General features: G+C 43.6%; 1 protein-coding gene across 1 annotated transcript in view; it reads right to left on the reverse strand.

The window, feature by feature from the left end:
- Positions 1-896: 896 nt before the first annotated feature.
- The window catches only part of LRIG1 (leucine rich repeats and immunoglobulin like domains 1), a 149,765-nt gene continuing 129,095 nt past the window's right edge, over positions 897-21,566 (reverse strand). The window contains exons 11-19 of the mRNA XM_072989406.2: positions 20,323-20,394; positions 17,080-17,243; positions 13,195-13,515; positions 11,077-11,358; positions 10,145-10,564; positions 8,882-9,007; positions 7,899-8,045; positions 5,641-5,943; positions 897-3,696 (exon numbers count right to left, since the gene is read on the reverse strand). Coding sequence (XP_072845507.2) covers positions 3,503-3,696; positions 5,641-5,943; positions 7,899-8,045; positions 8,882-9,007; positions 10,145-10,564; positions 11,077-11,358; positions 13,195-13,515; positions 17,080-17,243; positions 20,323-20,394 — 2,029 coding nt within the window. The 3' untranslated portion in view covers positions 897-3,502. The remainder of the gene's footprint in view (positions 3,697-5,640; positions 5,944-7,898; positions 8,046-8,881; positions 9,008-10,144; positions 10,565-11,076; positions 11,359-13,194; positions 13,516-17,079; positions 17,244-20,322; positions 20,395-21,566) is intronic.

Consider the following 21,566-nt stretch of genomic DNA (forward strand, 5'->3'; position numbering starts at 1 on the left):
TTCTCCTTACACAATTATCCAGTTGCAGGAGCAGCTCATGCTTCCCTTCTCTGCCTCCCCCAGCAGCTGCCCACTCACATAAGGAGGTGGGGCAGGGATTCCTGCAGCGGTCTTTGAGTGAGCAGCTGCTGGAGAAGGCGGAGAAGGGAAGCACACACAATCCACCAACAGGACCAATACCAGGATCTGGGAAGAGTTCCTGGTTCCTCTGGAGAAAGTGGCTCAAGTTTGGCAGGAGAAGGCCAGACGGTGAGAGAAACACTAGGAGAAGCAGCGCCAAGTCTGTCCCTACAAGAAGTGTCAATCAAATAAGTACTTCAAAGAAGCTTCAAAGAAGCTTCTCCATGTTGCTCACCTAGGTTTTCTCCTATACACACTACTACTGTTCCTCAATATACTCCAGAGCCCAGGAGGTTTATTGTCAACCTGGTTTCACACACTGGGCGATGATTACCTGGGGGTAACTTGGGAAGGGTCCCAGAGCAGCCTGTTAAAGAGACAACTGCAGGCTTGTATCCAATACCCCTGCTGTGGCACCTCCCCCCCCAACCTGGCCAACTTGAGGGGTGTGCTAGAGACTGTGGAAGAAGTGGAGCTCTGTCCTTACCCACAGCAGTGACTCTAAAATATCTTACTTTGAGTAATCAACTGTTTGGGAGAATGGTAAACTCCCTGGTCCTACGGAAAGAAATTTGCGTTATTTAGTTGGCTGAGGTGGCTATAGTTTTCATTGTGCCAATAAAAAGAATCAGTTAAATCAAGCATTTTCAAGTGTTTCCATGGAAGGGGCTGTGTGGCATCCTTGGACACCCCACTGGCGCAGCAATTACATTATTTTGACAGTCTTCTTAAAAATCATGTGAAAACTCCATAGAATTTTAATTAGACAAAAAGTATTGATATTATAAATGGACCTTTATTAAAGACACTTCAATGCCATTTGTTAGACACTTCCAATAATTTTACAATGTACTTCTCAATGTACAACATTGTACCAAAATCTTCTAATAAATAAATAACTTTGTACACAAAAGTAACACTTCCTCTTTCACATTGCCTCTCAGAAGCAGCAGATTCACATATTTAGTGGAAGTAACATTATTTAAACAGCTAACCATATTCAAAAATACAATATCTTTTTAAAACTGTTATATTATGGCAAATGTGCTTAGTATCATAAAGGGCAATACCTTCGCCCCCCCCCCCAAATGCTTCTCTGTCCCCATGTCTCCTCAATGTAACCTTTACTAGTTCACCTCTTCTAAGAAAACTTACCACTTACCTCCTTCTCCCCACAACCACCCTTTTTTTTTTAACAATCAAGGAAATAATGCACCCTAACTCATGGTAGTTCTCCTTATTGGCCACTTTTTAATTTTTTTGTACTTACACGTTGGCACCTCACAAAATCAGCCAGCTACCACAAAGTGCAAGTGTGTCTACGGTCAGGAAGCGACACATACCAGGAGCCGGCTTGGCATTGCTTCATGCAAGCTAGCTTCCGTTAAAAAGATTAGAGGCTCTTGCTTCGGAACCGCACACCTCCCCTCCTAGGAGCCGAGTGCCAAGTGGGAAATTGTTTTAATGGTGCTGCAGGACTGCCAGATGTTCAGAGGTTCTGCCAGGTTTGTGTGGATTTTGTCAGCTTTCTGATGAAAGGAAATCCCATTGTCCTTTTTGCTTTTTCCACATGAAACGACCCTAAAGTACCCGCAGCTGATAGGCCACAGGCATTTGGTTGCTTCCTTTGCAGGTTCCGGAGAAGAAGATTGATAACCACATCCCAAGTTGAGGAGCACCATCTTCCCTAAGCAGGCCTCCTGAGGCCCCGTTCAGTGTTGGGGAAATGGTTGAAAGACTGGTGCAAGGAAACGGTCAATTGCCTCATTTAGAAAGGAATGACCTACTCAAGATGATGACGGAGCCACCCAAAAGGCTTCAACTGGCACGAGGGCAACGCTAGACGCCCTCTTGTGCCTCGTGCCATGGAGACAGGGCTTCATGAGCGGGGGCCCTCAAGTCCTTATAGAAATTCCTCCCATAAGACCCTAAACTATATCTTCTTAGTCTTTCTCTTCTGCAACTGGCCTTTAAGTCATGGCTAAATATTTTTAAAAAGAGAGAAAGACACAGAGAGAAACCAACTCCAAAAAAATCCCCCAAAATGCCATTTTTGCCCTTTCAGGCCAAGTCGTAATCTATGCTGAACAACTTTCTATTCAGAAGAATCTGAACTATAAACACACTGCTATGAAAAAGTAAAATTTCAGTACACATATAAAAACATAAAGAGAAGCAGCAGCCCTTATAAATAAAATGCTCTGTATTTAAAATGTTAAGTAAAACAGCTTTTCCTGTGTGTTGTTCACATTGCATTTTGTTTATTAGTTTGCATTTTAATAGTGCTTAGGTGACTGATAATTCTCAAAGCAGTAATTAAATAAAAACAGTAGCCTCATGTGGTTACAGCCCTTGAACAGTTTTTCTTATGAGAACTTTAAAAAGACCCTGCAAAATTCACAAAGGTTTCTTCAAAACCAAACAGTGGGATTATGAATCCAAACTGGAATCTAACTGAGGAGAAAATTAGATGGGAATTTGCAATACGGATTATTTAGGGTGTCATTAATTTAGGTGGTAGCAACATGGCTTGGAATCCCCATTTGGGAAATCCTAATCTGTCACATTTGGATGTTTAAACAGTACTACTTCTCTTTACTTTTCTTTTCAAATGCAGCTCAAACCTTCTGCCCAGCCTTATATAAGTCCAACTACAGCAAATGGAAACTGTGCCAAAGCACATAGTTTGAACCATGCATGCTGGAATAAAATGTGGTGTACAAATGCTGTAAAATGAAAATTTTGCCAGCAAGGTCTTCTCCATTAGAAATGTATCAATTTATTCTTCAAATTTCTACCTAAGGCACCAAAAGATTTAGGGTTGTTGTTTTTTTTTGGGGGGGGGGAATGGACATTTTTTAAAAAACCTAACAATCACCTTATAGCAAGAAAACCATGAGTATTGTCAACATTGTATTGTTTCACTCAGTTCAATCATGCACCAAGGAATAAAATAACCTCTGTTAGAAGATATATATATAGATAGATAGATTTATATTTATATATATATATTTATATATATATGAAAACTCTTATGTACAGCTTTTTGTTATCAAATACTTTTCTTTACACAATAACTGTTTGCATTTCTGTGCTTTATATGCAAGCCAACGTGTGAGCCACAGATACATCTCAAGGAAATTTAAAACTATGTACAAGTGGGCACCGTTTAGACAGGACACTGTTCTCCCACGCAAGCTTGCTTCGTATACCTCAATTTATGTTGTTGTCTTTCCTTTCCTTTGAGAAGCTGTCTGTTTAGAAGTAACAGACTGTCTGAGGTAGAAGTAGCTTAAGATAATTCCGTGCAAAGAAATTCTGGAGACAGAGTAAGATCTGTTCAATTTGCACACAGTGTTTTCCGCAGTCCAATGTGATCCTTTCAGCGGCTTGACTCATGAAAGGAGTCACCTGACCTTGGTAAGTGTCCGTTGGAGAGAAGTGTCTGTTTAGCTTCCGCCTCTGCTGCTAAAGTCTGGGTTAGGTCAGCAGTTCCTTTTAAGGCCCCCAGTGAGACTTCAGGAGGCAGCAGGAAGCCGTAAGGCTCAGAAGAGTTTGTTAAAGGTTGCAAAGAACCTGTAAGGAAACATAAAGGAGTCTTGAGATGGTGTTCTTCAATGCTCAGCTATTAGCCATCTTTTCCTGTGTACAGTATACACAGACATCCGATAATCTGCACTTCTGTTTTATATGCAAGACAGGGGTGAGCTATGGATATGTCTCTAGCATTTTAAACCTCTGTGCAAGCGTCATTTCACCTAATTGTGTATCATTTTAAAAACTAGTTTCTATTTATTTCCTTTACTTTCTAATTTTGCCTTCCATCCATGAGCAGTTTATTTTATTTGCTTATTTAAATTATTTTACCCTGCTTTTCTCCTTTCAAAGGACCTAAGGCAGCTCACATCAGTAGATGACAATGTTTAAAAACGAAAAACAGTTTGTTGTTGTTTAGTCGTTTAGTCGTGTCCGACTCTTCGTGACCCCGTGGACGAAAAACAGTAAATAATCTTAAAACTGCAGAGCTGGAAGGGGCCTATGGGTCAAGTCCAGCCTCTGGCAAGGAGGCCCAGTGGATGAATGGAACCCTCAGTCTCTGGCTCTGTAGCCCGATACCGAAACCACTGAGCTATCCAACAGAGAGAAGTTGAATCGGGGGGGCCAGAATCCTGTTTGCTGATAAAACTCCACAAAGATGGTTTCATCAAGTTCTTCCTCTGTCCAGCCTGCTTTCTCTCACACAAGACACGTTGCAGTGACTACAGAAGTGGGTGTTCAACTGGCTGCGTGTCCAAATGGACAAAGGGTTGAAGCTGACAGGAAGGGAAAAACTATGGCACATTCGCCTTACATGTGCAGTTTTTCGCTAAATAAATTTTGCCTAAGATGTAGGGTCAGCTTAAAACTGGATGGGCACAGCGGGCTCTACTTTACCATTCTGGGACATTCTGACATTCTTTACTTACCTACTAATGCATTTGCATCACCAAAAGCCACCGTTCCCTGGGCGGTGTATGGTATATTATATATATAAAACATTAACAATGGAATAGTGACTGGAGAGACCACATAATTTCAAGCTGAATAAATTCAAGCACCAAAAAGCAAAAGCAGTGCGTCAAAGAAAACCCAAGTAAAATTAGGAGCAAAGTAGAAAGTGCTGTGAACTAAAAGCACATACACACAAAGAGTTCTTAAGATGTCCAGAGAACAAGAAAGTCTTTATATTTTGACCTGAAAAGACCGTAAGGCAGGCACCTAGCCTCGCGAGGATATTCCACACACAGGGTGTCATTGCAGAAGGGGCTCCCCTCTTATAGGCATCCTGGAACAGCCTCCGGGGTTACTGACCTTAAGGTTGGGGTAGGGCAATATGTGGTGATTACTCCCTGATACTGTATAACCTCATCCCAAGGCATAGACAGGGCTTAGAAAGGGAGCAGCAGCTCCAGGTGGGTGCAAAGGACCAGCATAACATGCTCATTGGCAGCTGGCTGCAGCAAGGAGTCTAGCCACCCTATCTGTGACTATCTAAAGTTTCTGCATGGATGTAAAAGGTAGCTGCACATTTGTAGTCATCAAAATGAAAGGTAACCAGAATGTTGGGTAACTATTGCTAGCAAACCTCCATCCAGGAAGAGTCACATTCAATCCATCAACCTAAGGTGCTCCAAGCCACTAAGGCTACCTTTGCTGTAGTAAGAGGGGCACAGGTAAGGACACCTCACTCTACAAATCTGATCTGTTAGAGGATGTGCATCGCCCTCCACTACCAACAGCCATGCTCCTCCCCTCCCTGCTGTGCCCCCAGAATACACATTGCATGGTACAAGAGAAGAGCTGCAAGGGGATAACTTACAGGAGAGATGCAGGCCAGTGAGATTTAGACTGTAAGGACTAACAGACATCCATCCCCTTTCCATGGTACAGTCCCATGAAAGGGAAGGCCGGGGGGGGGGGGGGAGGGGGACGGACGGACAGACACAAAAGTGCTGTCTAACTGATAAGTCCTAAATGTACCTTTTCGGTCCACGTGAGGTGCCTCGCTGGGGCTGGCAGCTGTCATCCTGTCGTGATTGCTGGGATAGATGGTACCACTGATGTAGGAATCCCTGGGGCTTGCGCTCTCGTTGCACTTCGGAAGACTCTGACCGACAGTTGCAAGCATGTTCTCGTGCCTGCTGGGCTCTTTGCTGTTGGAAGCACTGGGAGGCACCGTTTCTGCAGGGAGCGGGCAGTAATCGGGATCTTTGGGGTAAATGGTGACACTCATGCTGTCAGTGCTTCCGCTGCAATCGGCGCAAACAACTGGCATGGTGTAGCCTGGGAGAGAAAAAGGCAAGAAGTGGGGAGAGAGCAGCTTAATACTTGAGAGGAGGCTGGAAGGGCTCTGTTTTTTGTACAAGCAGCAATGGCTTCACACACTGGCTTGTTTTTCTCCACTAGGATGCTCCTTCTGTTCTTACACAGGGAGTACATATCATGCTGCAATTCTACAGCAGCATTTTCTATTAATCATCATCTCAGAACTGCAGAGTTGGGAGGGACCCTACTGTCAAGGAGGCAGAGTGGATGAACCTCTGGTTCTGCAGCCAGAGACCTCAATCACTGAGCTATCTAGCAGTTCTTAGAATCTATAAAAGTCCACATATCACCATCATACAGTTTTGTTTCCTGAGGCTGTCTATTGTGGCAGCCAGTTTGACTGTAAATTTTACGAAATGGGTGCTGAATGCCTGGGAAAATAGCAGAAACCAAAAGAGATTCAGGCAGGACTTCCACTGAATGGGGAGATGCGCTTTGTTCTTCCAAAACGTTGCTTGCCCCTCTTCTATACCTAGCAAAAGCAGAATATACTAGACAAAATAAACCATGCAATGTACTTAATTTGCATAATTAAACAGTCCACAGGTTCCAGTTTCTTGTGGAGCAGAATTTGGTTACATGGCACATAACGAGAATTGTAACTAACAACTAACAAAGAGCCCTGGAAATAGATGCCAGGCAAAGATGTGGGTTTAGGAACTCTGGATCTCTGCTTGGATGGATGAAAATATGGCAGAGGAAAGGTGGCGTGGTTGGAAACAGAACACAGCAACGGGGATTATCCCTCTACCTGCCTGTTCCTTTTCTCCAAGAGGAAACCTGGAACTGCATTTACAAAAGGGAGAGTGGAGGGGTGTGTGTATGATAAATAAGAGAAGGCTTGAGAGTAAAGGAAGTTTTTCCACCTCCCGTTTTTCTGCGGTAAATAGCAGCCTGCCTTTCTCAGTTGTCATAGCACAAAGCTGACCATGGGGTTTCCACCGAACACTGAAGTTACACGTTTTGTGCAATACGTATTTACCACTTTCCCTGGATAAAACAAAACTTCAAAGTTACTAAAAGTGTCATTTCCCATGGCAGTTTGGGATGATGGAAGTCTAACACAGTGATGGCGAACCTATGGCACGCGTGCCACAGCTGGCACACAGAGCCCTCTCTGTAGGCACGCGAGCCATAAGTTGCTGTATTGCTACCCCCGGCAGCCAAACCTGAGGAGGCGGCTACAGACGCAGTGCTGGCGCCCCGACAGGCGGCAGGCCAGGATCTGGAGCAACTGGCACTGGAGGTGGTGGGCTGGCCGAGCTATAGGGAGTGGGTGGGGTTGGTCACAACTGGAGGCGGATCCGGAGTGGGGTCTGGAGGCACCTCTGTGCCCGGGATTCCTGCTTCCGCTGGCGCTTCTGCCACCACCAGTTCTGCTTCCACCACTGCTGCCACTGCCACCCACTGGGTGGTTGTTTTTTGTTTTTTTGCAGTTTGGGTACTCAGGCTCAAAACGTTTTGCCATCACTGTTGTAGCACATCTAGAGGTTGGCAATACTGGATGAGTTCTATGCACCCCAAACACTGACTATTATCACTGAATCCCTTCTAGACCATAGTTTCAGAGATAGTCCCATTCTAGACCATAGTTTCAGAGATAGTCCCATGTAACTCCCACACTCAAAGGTTGGGATCCATACATGAGCATGAGAAATACTTCATGGAGGGCAGAGGAATGACTGAACAGGGGAACTTCCCACGTGATGTGTGCTTCTTATAATCTACTCATATTTCTTCCGAATTAATGAAGGAGGTTTCTCCTCAGATGTCAGTTGTACGCTCTGACAAATAATGAAAGTAAGAAAATACATCTCTTGAAATCCAAAAAAGAGCTGCCTTGTTTTGTCAGCAGATTTTAGTAATCAGTAAGGGTGCAACATCCCTGTTCCAGGTCAGTGAGCTCTCTGTACCTGTCTCGTCCGCAAGTAGCATCCTGTCAGCTATATCTTCTCCTTTCCAAGCCTCCTTGTTGTATCCTAAGCACAGCTTGGGCTGTCGATAGACAACAGGATGAGCTTCGACATCTGGATCTTTCCCTCTGTCCGTCTGGCAAACTCCTAGGGGGGGAAAAAAAGCAGATGCTTCAAGCTTTCCACTAGAGATGCTGTTTCATCTGTCAGCCAAACAGTTGTCCAGCATTTCAAAGCCCCTCCTCCTTTGGCAGGCACTCAACTCAAGAGACAGCGAGCGCCCTGGCTTCCCTCCGGGCACTGCCTCTGAGTGGGAGCCCACCAGGTGAGGAGGGGCTTTGAAGTGCTGAACATCTGTCTGGCCAATGAACGAACAGGCAGGAACTGTCGAACCAGCGCTTTGTGCCCATCTCTACTTTGCACACAGGGCAGGCACTCCACGAGTCACCCAAACCAGAGCAAACTGTCTTGGCTAATTAGCCAATACTCTCCATCCTCCAGCGCCCTTTACGTGTAATCCTGACATGTAAAAAGTGTCTGAGGAAGAAGCCAGGATTCTCTCCCTTTTTCCTAGGGCATGGAGAAGGTAGCAAACACCAGGATTACGGATATGGTGGGATTATAGAGCTAACCAGGTCTGTTCAAGATGTTCTCCAGAAAAGTATCAGAGACGCAGATATGCAGAAATCAGGATGTTCTTTATGCATGTACAATGCCTGACTGCACTTTTATCCTCTTCTCCCTGAAGAACAAATGTTTCTACAATACTGAGGAGATCTACCATGTAAAATTAATTGATTGATTGATTATATTTTTCTGCTGCCCCATAGTCAACAGGCCCTTCTCTGGGAAGTGTACAAACAGCCACAATATCACATATATATAGGTAAGCAAGATCCTGCTTTTCTTTTGCTGGAGGTGGAAAACGTAGATAATCTTCTAGTCCCTGAACAGAAGCAACAGTCGTGTTACGCAAGCCGTACCATTGCTCTGTAAGTGTCCATTGGGCTGCTGGCCATTCTCCACTCTGACCACCGCTTCCTGCCGCTCCGAAAGAGTTCCCTGGGAGGAGAGATAGCTGGGCACATCAGGTGGCACAATGGTCTCGTCTGGGAAGACAGAAAAAGGGGGAAAGATGACAGGGCAGTGCCTTGGCGCAGAGGTGGAAGCAAAAGGACACACATTGGCTGACACAATTAAATACCATCTAAGTTAGAACGGACTTGGTTGACGTTTGCCCATGTTACCCCACAAGATATGGGAGACAACATAAAATGGGTTTGTTCTTTTTGCTCTTTGACTTTTGAATAAAAAATCTTGTTCGTGGCTGCATTTCCCTCTCTTGCACAGAAATCATTACTCTGGGATCGTTTTGTCCCATTCACAACAACGCCTGATAGTCAGGTTTTTCTCACACCACCTTTACATTGTTTTTGTTGTTACCGTTCCTGTCAGCTATGGAAGCATTCTAGTGCCATTCCCTTACTCCGAATCTGCAACACGCTGACTACAGACCCCATGGAGGATCCCTGAACTATTGCCCCACAACCCCTAGCCAAAATAAATCTGCCCCCACATTGTGCATGGCAGATTCTTATTTTCTTTTCTTTTTTTATTATTCATTTAAAATATTTCTATGCCACCTTTCTCCCCAAAAAGGCCCAAGGTGGCTTACATCACTAACCAGTATTTAAAAGCCCTTCTTTTAAAAGGGCTTATTTATTTATTTAGCCAACCACAGATTATTTATTTGGAAAATCACGCCTCTCAGAGAATTCTGGGATATACACTTTGCAATTTGGGGGCAAGGGCTAGGATGTTGGAGGGATATAGCACTCCCAAGGTCTGGAACAGGGCAAAAAGTCCCTCTCCAAAGCTCCCGAGCCCTGCTCTAATTGAACTGGGGAACACAGAGGGGACCCCGATGGCCTCTTCCTTGAGCAATGTCTCAAAAGCCACAGCAAATCAAAGCTGGAAATTGCTGGAAGTCATAAACCAAAAGAGGCATTATGGGTTCCAGAAAAGTGCAATTAAGTGGTAACAGCAAGAGGAATTACAAACCTTGCTTAGTTAATAATGCTGCCTGAAATATCTGGTGTCTGACAGCATCCAAGGTTAGTGAGTGCACTGCCAGAAAAATAAGCTAACCTTCTTCCCCCACATCCCAAGTAAGGGGACTTCAGAAATGAGACCCTCTTCTTCAGATTTCCATCAGAGAGAGAGAGAGAGAGAGAGACTGGACTTACCTGTATTTGTGACACTGTATTCTTCGCTCTTCTTCCTGGTCTGATATATGATGCACACCCAAACCAAAGAAGTCAACACAATGCTGCACACAACAGCGATGGTGATGATTCCAATAGTGGTCCCATCCTTTCGGCAGCCCAGCGACGGCAGCACGCTCACCTGGCTGTGTGCTCGTTCTGTTCCAACCGTGTTTGAGATTTCACAAGTGTACTTCCCGGCATCTTCCATCATGACATTCCGGACGATAAGCAACTGGTTGCCAGGAGTAAAGTGATGCCTCTCAGTGACTATAAGAGCCTGGTCCCCCTTCAGCCAATTAATGCGTGGTGGTGGGCTGCCGGTGGCTTTGCACTGCAGCACCATGGTTTCACCGACAGATACGACGCGATCTTCCAATGGGTGAACCAAACTTGGAGTTTCTGTAAACATCAATCCAGAAGATGTTATCATACACACTGTGATCCTACTGAAAGAACTCATGACATTTTGATAGCATAGAGTGCTGAAATTCTGACTCTGGACCACATGAGGTTTTCACTGCAACTGGCACTCAGAATTTCCTTGCCTGAAACTTTAATTTTTAAACCCTACTGGTACAAGGTCATAAAGTTTCCGGTTCTCTCAAAGTAGCAACCAACTGCAGGTGTGTACATTGTCTTTCAGTGTCAGTCAACATAGAAGTGGCGACTAACATTAAATGGGATTCAATAGGGTCACAATAATAATACCACTGCACTCTCTGCACTAAAGTAACTCAAAACTAGAGTAGGGCCAACTGAATCAGTGGAACTTACAGAGGTGTTGACTCACCAAATCCCCAGTGACTCAATGGGTCGCCTTTAGTGCAATTTGCTATGCTAAGCAACAGGACTTTCGCCACTATCTTGTTCCCAGCTCCACTTTGCTCTTCTAGGAAGCCAGTTTCCCTTACCTAGCACTGTCAGCGTAGCATTTGCTGAGACAGAGCCGGCAGAGTTCTGAGCGGTGCAGCTGTACATGCCCATGTCCTCGATCTTCACATCTGTGATGAAGAAGACATCGTCATCGGGCATGACATGCATCCGACGCTCACGAGCTGCAGGGAAGTCGGTGCCTCCGTCTTTCTGCCAAGCAATCTGAGGGGTGGGGTGCCCACCAGCAGCACATTCCAGCCGGGCAGTGGTCCCTGTCCGGGCAGCAATGTCATGGGGAGTTTTGAGGAAGGATGGCAAGACTGCAAAGAAACAGGCAAAGAAACGGAGGCTAAGAGACGTGCACACTTGAATTGTTCTGCTTCCCTACTCAATGGACTAGTTTGCCCTAAATGGGGGACTGCGTACAAAGCTCATCTGAAATGACAGGACAGTAAAAATTATGAAACAACGGTGGAATTTAAAGAAATATATTGATGAGAAATATGTTTTGCTGAAAATGCCATAAGCCAGTAATTATAAAAATAGCCTTACAGCTCTTTTTAAAAGCAGTTTTTGCAGACATAAAATCATAGAAAAGTGAAGTTGGCAGGGGCCTACAAGGCCATCAAGTCCAATCCCCTGCTGAAGGCAGGAATACAATCAAAGCATATCTGCCAGGTGATTATCCAAGTTTTTCTCGAATGCCTCCAGTGTTGGAGCACTCACCTACTCTCGAGGTAACTGGTCCCACTGTCCTACTGCTCTAACAGTTAGGACGTTTTTCCTGAGATTCAACTGAAATCTGGCTTCCTTTAACTTGAGCCCATTGATGCGTATCCTGCACTCTGGGATGATCGAGAACAGATCTTCCCCCTGCTCTGTATGACAGCCTTTCAAATATTTGAAAAGTGCTATCATATCACCCCTCTGTCTTCTGTTCTCAAGGCTAAACATGCCCAATTCTTTCAGCCTTTCCTCCTAATGCTTGGTTTCCAGTCTTATGAGACACTCTGAAAAATGCCAACATTTTGGAGTCTTCCTCCCTGTTTTATCATTTTGCTTTAAAACCTAACATTCAGAGATCACAGAACTCTAGAACTTAAAGGGTTTTCCAAGGGTCTTAGAGTCCAACCCCCCTGCCAGTACAGGAAATCCATTGCTAAGGGATTCCTGACAGATGGTCATCCAACTTTTTTTTAAGCCTACAAGAGAGGAGAATTTGACACCTTCAGTGGTGGTCCATTCCACTGCTGAACAGCTCCTACCATCAGGAAATTCTTCCTAATGTTTAGTCAGAATCTTGTTATTTGAACCCACTGGCTTGGTCTTCCTCTCTAGAGCAGGTAGAAAATAAGACTGAACCATCTTCAGTGTGACAAACTTTTAGATATTTGAGGATGGCTATCGTATGACCTCCCAGTTTGCTCTTCTCCAGACCAAATATACCCAGCTCTCTCAAAGTTTTCTCACAGGCCTTGGATTCCAGATCTTTTATATCTTGCTCACCCTCCTCTGGACACATTTCAACTTGTCAATATTCTCCTTAAACGGCACTGCACAGAACCAGACATAGCATTCCAGACAGGATCGGACCAAAGCAGAAGAAAGGGATACCATTAATTCACTTGGTCTAAACATTGTACTGTACTTCTTTTCATGCAGCCCATAATAGCATGTGCTTTTTTGCTGCTGCATTAGATCCTTGACTCCTGTTTAGCTTGTTGTTAGCTAATCTCCATACTTACTACTGTCAAGCCGGGTGTCACCCATTATATATTTTAATGCCCAAATACAGAACTTTACATATTTCCCTTTTAAAATTTGTTTTGGCCATTTCTGGGAGTTGTAGTCTATTTACTGTATTTTACCAGCTTGGTAAGAAGTGTTTCATGTGGGATCTTGCTGAAATCAAAATAGATTCCATCACCTGGCATGTGATTGCTCAAAGTGTGTGATTACTAAGAGTCAATTTAGATTCAATTACCGACAAGGAGCATGGATCTTAGCAATCACAGTGTTCTCTTCTATGGACTGTGGGAAATCATTGTCAACTGTTCTTTGCCTAACGTTTGTACGATTAGCAACGTTAAAGATCTGGTCTGCATAATGCAGGTTAGTTTCAAGGCCCGAGAATGCAGCCCTTTTCTCTCACTCACCATTCACTGTAAGTTGAGCTTTGTGAGAATAGGTAGAACCGAAATGATTGGTAATGATGCACTGATAACGGCCCTCATGAGAGAAAGTGACATGGCGCAGGTGCAGAATGGTCGTATATTCTATCACCACACCATCTCTGGCCCGGACATGAGCAAAATTCTCCATCTCAGCGTGATGTAGGATTTCGTTGTCCTTCTTCCACGCAAAGGTCATGGGCGAACTACTGCTACTGGCAGCGGAGCAGGTAAAGCGAATGTTCTTGCCAAGGACGGCCATTGTCGTTTCTGGCTCAACAATGATCTTGGGTTTGGGAAAATCCTCTAAAAAACAGCCAACACATTCTCAGTTTAGAAAGATGCCATTGTCACAAGCACTCAAATTTTACAACATTCAAGGGGTGTAAAGATCTGTTCTCTTCAGAGGTAAGAGAGGGTGTCTTTCATCTAACCCCCACCCCTTCAAACTCAAATACAGATTTCCCATCAAAGAATCTGAATCTTGACTATTTAAATCTTGAATATTTCCCCCATGTTTACTGGAACTGGAACTCTAAACTGAAAACACTTCGGTTGTACAAACATGCAGTTGCTGTCCCAAAATTGCCAAACAGAGCCATAGGGCAAAAAAATGAGAGTCATGAAAATCCTTTGAGCGGAAGGTGAAATCAATATTTCTAGTGACTCACTGCATCTGGCCAATCTATTTTAGTGAAGACAAGCATTCAGAGCTGGACACAAATAGTCATATCTATGCATCACCTTATTTCCATCTTGAATTGGCCAGACACTGTAAGATGCCCTCCAACTGCTGCTACCACACACTGAGATTGCTAATTTGTTAAGAGTTACAGCAACTGTTGCAATTAACGTCACCCATGACAAGTGCTGACAGGCGGGACAGGATCCTGGCACAAAGATACCGAAGGAAACAGCAGATGGATCTGCTTGTCACTATTCCAAAGGAAAGGCTTGTGCTCTTGGGGCCTGACAGTGAAGTCTATTTGGTTTAGCCGAGTTCCAAGCAGCCTAATTTATTAGTCACACAAAAAGCATCTCTGGTTTCCATGTTAAACATTCCAAGGGCACCCCTTCCAAGCAGAGCCATACCAATGGAAAGGAGAAACTCAAAGGGCTGGGTTGTCACTGAATCACGAAGGAGGCATAAAGTAAATTATTGGGGGGCCCTCCCCAAATTGTAGTTCAGACTGGAGGTAGCTCCAACAGGCTGGGGTTGGGACTAACACATGCACGGACGTCTCAGGTTTCATGATAAGTCCTTCGTTCCCCTCTATGGGCAGGGAGATAAGCAACTATATAAATATGAACCATGTTGCCTGTGGTCTGATCCCACACAATCACTGGAAGCCTTCTATCACATCTTGTCCCATGTCTTTGAGTCAGCTTTAAGAAAGCAGCAAATGCATATACGGTTGTAATTCAAAATTATTCAACCCCCATTGTAAATCAGGCTTACTGACAAAATTTACAAACTTTCAGCTGTTTGCAATGAACACATCAAACAAAAGCAATTGATTTAGCTCAACACAACGAATGCTTCAAGTGGTTTCCCCAAATTCAATACATTCTACTGTCTCCAACATATTCAATCCCTTCACAGCAAGCATCTTTAGTACTTAGTAGAGCACCTTTTTGCTGTTATGACCTGCTGCAAACAGGATTCATAGCCAGACACCAGCTTCTGGCAGCATTCCTGAGGAATCTTAGCCTATTCCTCATGATCCATGACACCCAGTTCAGTAATATTCTTGGGTTTGGGCGGTGCCACTGCCTTCTTCAAATCCCACCAGAGATTTTCTATGGGGTTCAAATCAGGTGACTGTGAGGGCCACTGCAGAATCTTCCATAAATTCTTTTGCAACCAAGCCTTGGTGGAATTTGAGGTACGCTTGGGATCACTGTCCTGCTGGAAGGTCTGATGATGCCCAAGCTTCAGCTTCCTCACAGAGGGCGTGATGTTTTTCCCTAAGTCCTGGCTTCTCAACCCACTCAACAGCTGTTGTTTCTTTCAAAAGATACTTCATGCAGCAAACCAGATGTGGCCACAGATACAGATTATGTTGCTAGAACAGTAGCCTTATCTGTATTGTTCCCTATGGATTTCCTAATCTCACCTTACATGAATTCAGCTGGAAAATGAGATGAAATCTTGGCATGTTCCTATATTATGAACAGGTGTCTGTATGTTTAAACATACCTGACTGCAGCCTGTAGTGGGGATATATACACTCCAGTAAGACTAAGAGATTATGCTTTCAAATGAGCAGAGATGCGTTCCTGAGACTGGTATTTGCCATGCAAAACTGACAATGCCCAATGCTTAAAGATAGCTTCAACTGTACATTAAAAAAAACAACGAACAACCAGCTATGAAGTGGGGGATACCTAGAAACCAGGACCCATTTAGTTTAAAATGAGAAACGCATGAGCAGCTGCAACCTTGACTATGGCTCTAAACTTCTAAATAAATTTATTTCAAAAGATTAAAAAGAGGTGGTTGCACATGTCCATTTAGCCGCTCTGTATCAGCAACACTGGTTCATAACCATTCTCTCCGTTACCACACTCAACTGTCATGTGCACTAAGGTAATGTTGCCTTCCAAGTGGGTCTTGTATGCCTTATAGCAAAACCATGGAGGCTGTGCCCTCCATCCAAGTTGACATCAAATTCTTGCTTGAATGAGCTCCAACCAGCATGACTCACAGGATTTGCAGTACAACCCTATACAGTAGGTGCTGAGTTGGTAGCTTCTAGGTACAGATTTTAGGTAACTAAACCTGGGGAATGGAAGGCATACTGATCAAGACTACTAGGAAGGTAACTTCCACCTCAGGCATTTGCACTGATTTGGCCATCCACAGATTATTTATTTATGGAAATAATTTATTAGCTACCCTTCTGGCACTCAAGGCAATAACAACTAGTACAGCTTTACCATCAACAAAAACAGCAATAACACCAATAAAGGAGAACACATCTAATGAGCTGAATTAAAGGTCAAAGCAGATAAACTGCCAGGGCAATGAAGCCAGTATCAATCTGCTTGGAAATTAGACAAATATATGTTTCAGTGGGATGTATCATCTGTAAACATTTGATGTTGCTTTAGCACTAATAACATCACAACATGCACTACAATGCTTCCATGATCTATTAATGGGTCATTAAGACCCCACTTACAAACATCATAATGGAAATCACTGTACCAAGATTTCATGGCAGGTTCAATAGCTTTAGGGGTAGAAACATATTCAGGTTTATTGTGTTTTTAAAAAATTGAAAATAAGTACACCAAGTGCTTTCTTATGTTGCATCATCCTATAACCCAAAACAGTAATCTTATTAAGTAATCATTAGTTAATTAGAGTGACACTGCAGGGCCACATCAGTGATATGTGGATGATGCCACTGGGTTTGCACCCTCACGTCTCCCTGCACCAAAGTATGACTCCATCAGGGCCAAAGACTGGGGGTTTTAATGCCCTCCAGTGGTGCCACTGCATCAAGTGAGGTGAGGGCAACATCCATTCATATCAATTCAATTCCTTTTATTATGATCAACAGATCAGATAAAATCCACTCATACCCATTCCAGCTCACAATGTTTTTCCAATTTCTATTTACTGAAAGAAGCCAATTTGAAGAGGACGTGGGCTTTTTACGTTTCTCAAAAGGGGACGAGGGTTGCCAGTGCTTCAGAAATAACTGATGTATAGGTTTGAGGAAAAGGGAGAAATGTCACTCTGGAGAGGCGGGAGGCTCCAGTCGAGAGAAACAAGTTGGCTGCAAAGTACACTCACATTCCTGGTTAAGGGCTTTCCCTCTAAAGAGACCTCAAAGTACCAGCCTTAGAGCCAAGACTTACCACAAACAAAGCTTTCTGGCACCACACTGAAAATGCTTCTGCCCTTTAAGGATTCTGGGTGGGCACAGGTAGCTTGCACAAATGCCTGCAGAGTCTTCTTGGTTAACCACTGCGGCAACCACTCCAGCTGACAATCACACAGGAAGCTGTCACTATTTATGTGGCTAGAAGGGAGCAAACAAAACACACAAAGAAAATGTCTCAGTGAAAACAGAGGCTACCTACCTGTAACCATAGTTCTTCTAGTGATCCTCTGTGAATGCACACAATTGGGTTGTTCTGCACCTGCGCTGAACCTCTCGGACGTTTCTAGACACATTGATTAGTGGGATGTTCCCTCGTGGAGCGTATGCTCCACCCATCACTGATCCCCTCAGTTCCTGTAAAAATCCGCCGCTGTCAAAGAGCTATTTCAAAATACAACGTGACAGACAGAGGGGAGGATGGGTCTGGAGATCGTGCAGACTCCATAGCGACCAGAGGTGGATTCAGAGATTTTTCCCAGAGGTAAAACCTCAATCTTTGTAAATGCAGTTTTAGCGTTGGTTTAGTTAGCCTTTTACACTCGGAGCACGAGTGTGTAGGATGTTGTTCACCAAGACAGAAAAGGCAACAGTTGTGGCCGTCGGTGAGCGGGATTTTATTTGCGCATAAAACACACTTTTTGAAAGGCCCGGAGAGGACCCATAAAAGAGTGGGGAAAATAGGAGGGAAAAACGGTCCGGGGGGGGGGGGGGGATCAGCAAAACACAGGCAGAAAAAAAACTGGAAGAAACTCACAGGGAAAACATCCAATAAAGAAAGATGATTGAAAGGATTTGGAGTTTAAAAAAACACGATGATTCGATGAGAAGAATTAATTCAATAGAGTGCTCTAGTCTCCAAAACAGGTCTAGCCAACACGTCGGAAAAAAAGAACTTGAGGGATCAGTGATGGGTGGAGCATGCGCTCCATGGGGGGACATCCCACTAATCAGATGTTTTTTAAGTTCTAGAAACTTCTGAGAGGTTCAGCGCAGGCATGGAACAACCAAATTGTGTGCATTTACAGAGGTCACAAAGAAGAACTTGCTGAAGCATTTTACAACAGCTGACTATTGTTCTTTCACCAACCTGATTAGCAGTCCTGAAACTGGCAGAGGAAACAAAGGGGAGCTTACAGGGTATCTTGGCTTATTATACGCAGACCCAAAGTAAACCCAGGCAGTACAAAGCCCATGATTTCCAGTAAACAAGTAGACCGTGGAGAAGAAACTGGATTTCTGCTTTCAAAATATCAGACATAATATTGCTTGCACAAGAGCATCACGTTGAAGATACATGGATATCTAAAACATGGATCTGACCCTGCATATCAGGTTTACCTATTTGTCTAATTTCTCAAGACAGGTGAACCAGGAATGAATCTATTTTAAACTGGAAAAAGGTAAATATTGGTTACTCTCTATGGAAGGGCCCAAGAGGGCCAATTCCCATGCCTTCCACACCAACCACCCTCAGAGTGATTGCTCCAGGACCACCTTATCCATGGAAGATGGTCATGCCATGGACAGTAACACTAACCCCCCCCCCCCCATGGAGTCACCTATGGAGATGTAAGACTGGCATTAGCAGGAGTTTGCCCTGAGAGTCCAAACAACAAGGAAATCTCTGGAAGCAGTCCTTCCCAGTACTTGGAAAATTCACTATCTTGGAATACAATTCCCTGAACTGCCTAGTCAACAACTATGGGAGTTTTGTTGTTGTTGTTGTTGTTGTTGTTGTTGTTGTTGTTGTTGTTGTTGTTGTTGTTGTTGTTGTTGTTGTTGTTGTTGTTGTTGTTGTTGTTGTTGTTTAGTCATTAAGTCGTGTCCGACTCTTCGTGACCCCATGGACCAGAGCACGCCAGGCCCTCCTGTCTTCCACTGCCTCCTGGAGTTGGGTCAAATGGGAGTTTTAGTTCATGAAATAACTTTTCTGAGCTCTGTCCTTCCACTAAATGCCTCATGGAGCAGGAGTACAGGGCAGGTTTTGTATATCAAAAAGACAAGATTATATAAAACAAATTGGAGGTCAGGGGATAAACCCAACAGACAGCCGAAACCAGAGCAGAGGCACTGAATCAAGGGGAATTGTCCTAACATCCCATTTGTTCAGTAAGTCAGTTGTGGTTGGACTCACTGTTTGGGATTTACCACTTGCCTCTAAAAAAGGCCCTACTGGATCAATCTGTCCTTCTAGACCAGCACCCTCTTCCACCCAGTGGCCCAAAAAAAGAGAGCTATTTTTCCCAATAGCTCTTTCCCATTATTGTCACTGATTTTCGGTGGTAGGCTGCCTCTGTATAAAGTCACCATTGTCACAATAATTCACACACCATCTAGTGCAAATCTGTCTAATTCCTGTTTAAAACATTCTTAGTTACTAACTGTAGCAACAAATTCCAGACATTCCATTAATGGTTTCATAACCAAGAATTGTGGCTAACACAATACTTTGAATGGAAATGGACATCTGTGATGTCTATTACTCTTTATAGGTATACTACCTGGAAAGCAAGGCATCCCCTTAACTTACATTTAAAGCAAGTGAGATCTGATCGAAACAACTGACCCCTGGCAAATGCAGACTTGTAGTACTAAATAGGTGTACAAAAAGATTGTAAGCCTGAGGGGTAAGTGAATAAATTTAGTTCCTGGGCATCAAATGTCACTTGAACCTCAGATGGTGCATAAAAGCAGCACACTTAGATTTGCAAGACAGGATGTTAGTTATTCAGTGTGCTAAACGGGACTCTGCTCCCCGAAGCGTCAAGCTGCTAACACGACGGTCATTTCTCCTTCCTGAAACTCAGTGGGTAAAAGGATCACATCTGAAGCCTGCTGATCCTTCAAATGTCAGTGCCCTCCAAAAGCAGGTATAAAAAGGACAGGCAGATTTGTCACCAGAAATTGAGTCAGTCACGGAATGCTCTGTAAAACTAGAGAAGGGGAGTCTAGATTTCCTAAACAGAGCTGGATGAGGCACAGATGCAGCCCAGTGAAAGCAGCTACCGAGAAGATCCAATTTCACTTGTTACTGAATGTGAGACGTGTTTCGGACATCTGCTCTACTGTAAAAATAGCTTGCAAAGGTGGCGGGTGGAGAGCAGAGAGAGTGAGAGTGTGGTGTGTGAGGGTGGGTGGGGAACAGATCTGGAGGAGGAAATATTTTCATAATAATGGCGAAAAAATATAGAATAGACTTAAAATCCCTCTTACTTACAGCTCCTTTAGATTCTTCAGCTTGGCAAAGGCATCTTCCTGAACAGACCTGATGGCATTACCTCCAAGGTTCCTATAGATCATAAGCATTTATTTATTTCAACACACATTTTGATTGATTCTGCCATAAGATTTTGTGCCAGCTTAGTTTCTTTGAAACAACTTATGGCTCTATATGCATTCTTAGCATTTTGATCCCCTACAAATCCCAGTGGCTGCTGCGTTCACACATAATGCTCATGTTAAGATGACATGGGCCTTCATGGTCTCTCGTTCCATTCTTCCAGCCCAACTACCAGGAAAGCCTTTTGTTTTTATTTTAAGCCAACTGTAGCTTGCTGTGATGTTTGCATCTATCTTTTATTAAGGTTTGGTTTGCTAAACTGTGGTTTGTTTAAAATTGAAGCTGAAGTCTTGAAACTCACTGCTCCTCACCCTGAGTGTTTAAAGTAAGCAGGCGTCAAGCTTGTGGAATCTATCTATCTATCTATCTATTATTATTATTATTATTATTATTATTATTATTATTATTATTATTATTATTATTATTATTATTATTATTATTATTATTATTATTATTATTATTATTATTATCATCATCATCATCATCATCATCATCATCATCATCATCATCATCATCATCATCATCATCATCATCCATACAGGAGATCTTCTGGAATCTGGCCATCAGCCATTCTCATGACATGCCCAAGCCAACGTAGACGTCCCTGTTTCTGTAATGTATACATGCTAAAAAATTCCAGCTCGTTCTAGCACTACTCTATTTGGAACTTTGTCCTGCCAGGTGATACCAAAAATGCATCGGAGACAACGCATATGGAACGTGTTCAGTTTCCTCTCCTGCCGTGCACAATGGGTCCAGAACTCACTGCACTACAGGAGTGTGCTCAGGACAAAGGCTCTATAGACCTGGATCTTGGTATACATACACATATGTGTATACATACACATATGCAGTACTCTTATGCTGCAGGACCCCAAGCCAACACCCTATGGTCTACCTCTAGTAACACTAATGCAACTGACCAATAGATCTGGCCTACCTTCTAGCCAACTGTAAATCAAACCATGGTTTACGCTGGATGTGAGAAAACACATGGCCTTTCACATGTTGTTGGACTTATACTTCCATTAAATATAGGTAGCCAGAAGAGCCATCAATTATGAATAATGGGAAATAAAGTCTAGTAATATCTGGAAGGCTGTGGGTTTCCCATTTCTGGC

This window comes from Pogona vitticeps, chromosome 2 (genome assembly GCF_051106095.1).
Source record: "Pogona vitticeps strain Pit_001003342236 chromosome 2, PviZW2.1, whole genome shotgun sequence".
Lineage (NCBI taxonomy): Eukaryota > Metazoa > Chordata > Lepidosauria > Squamata > Agamidae > Pogona > Pogona vitticeps.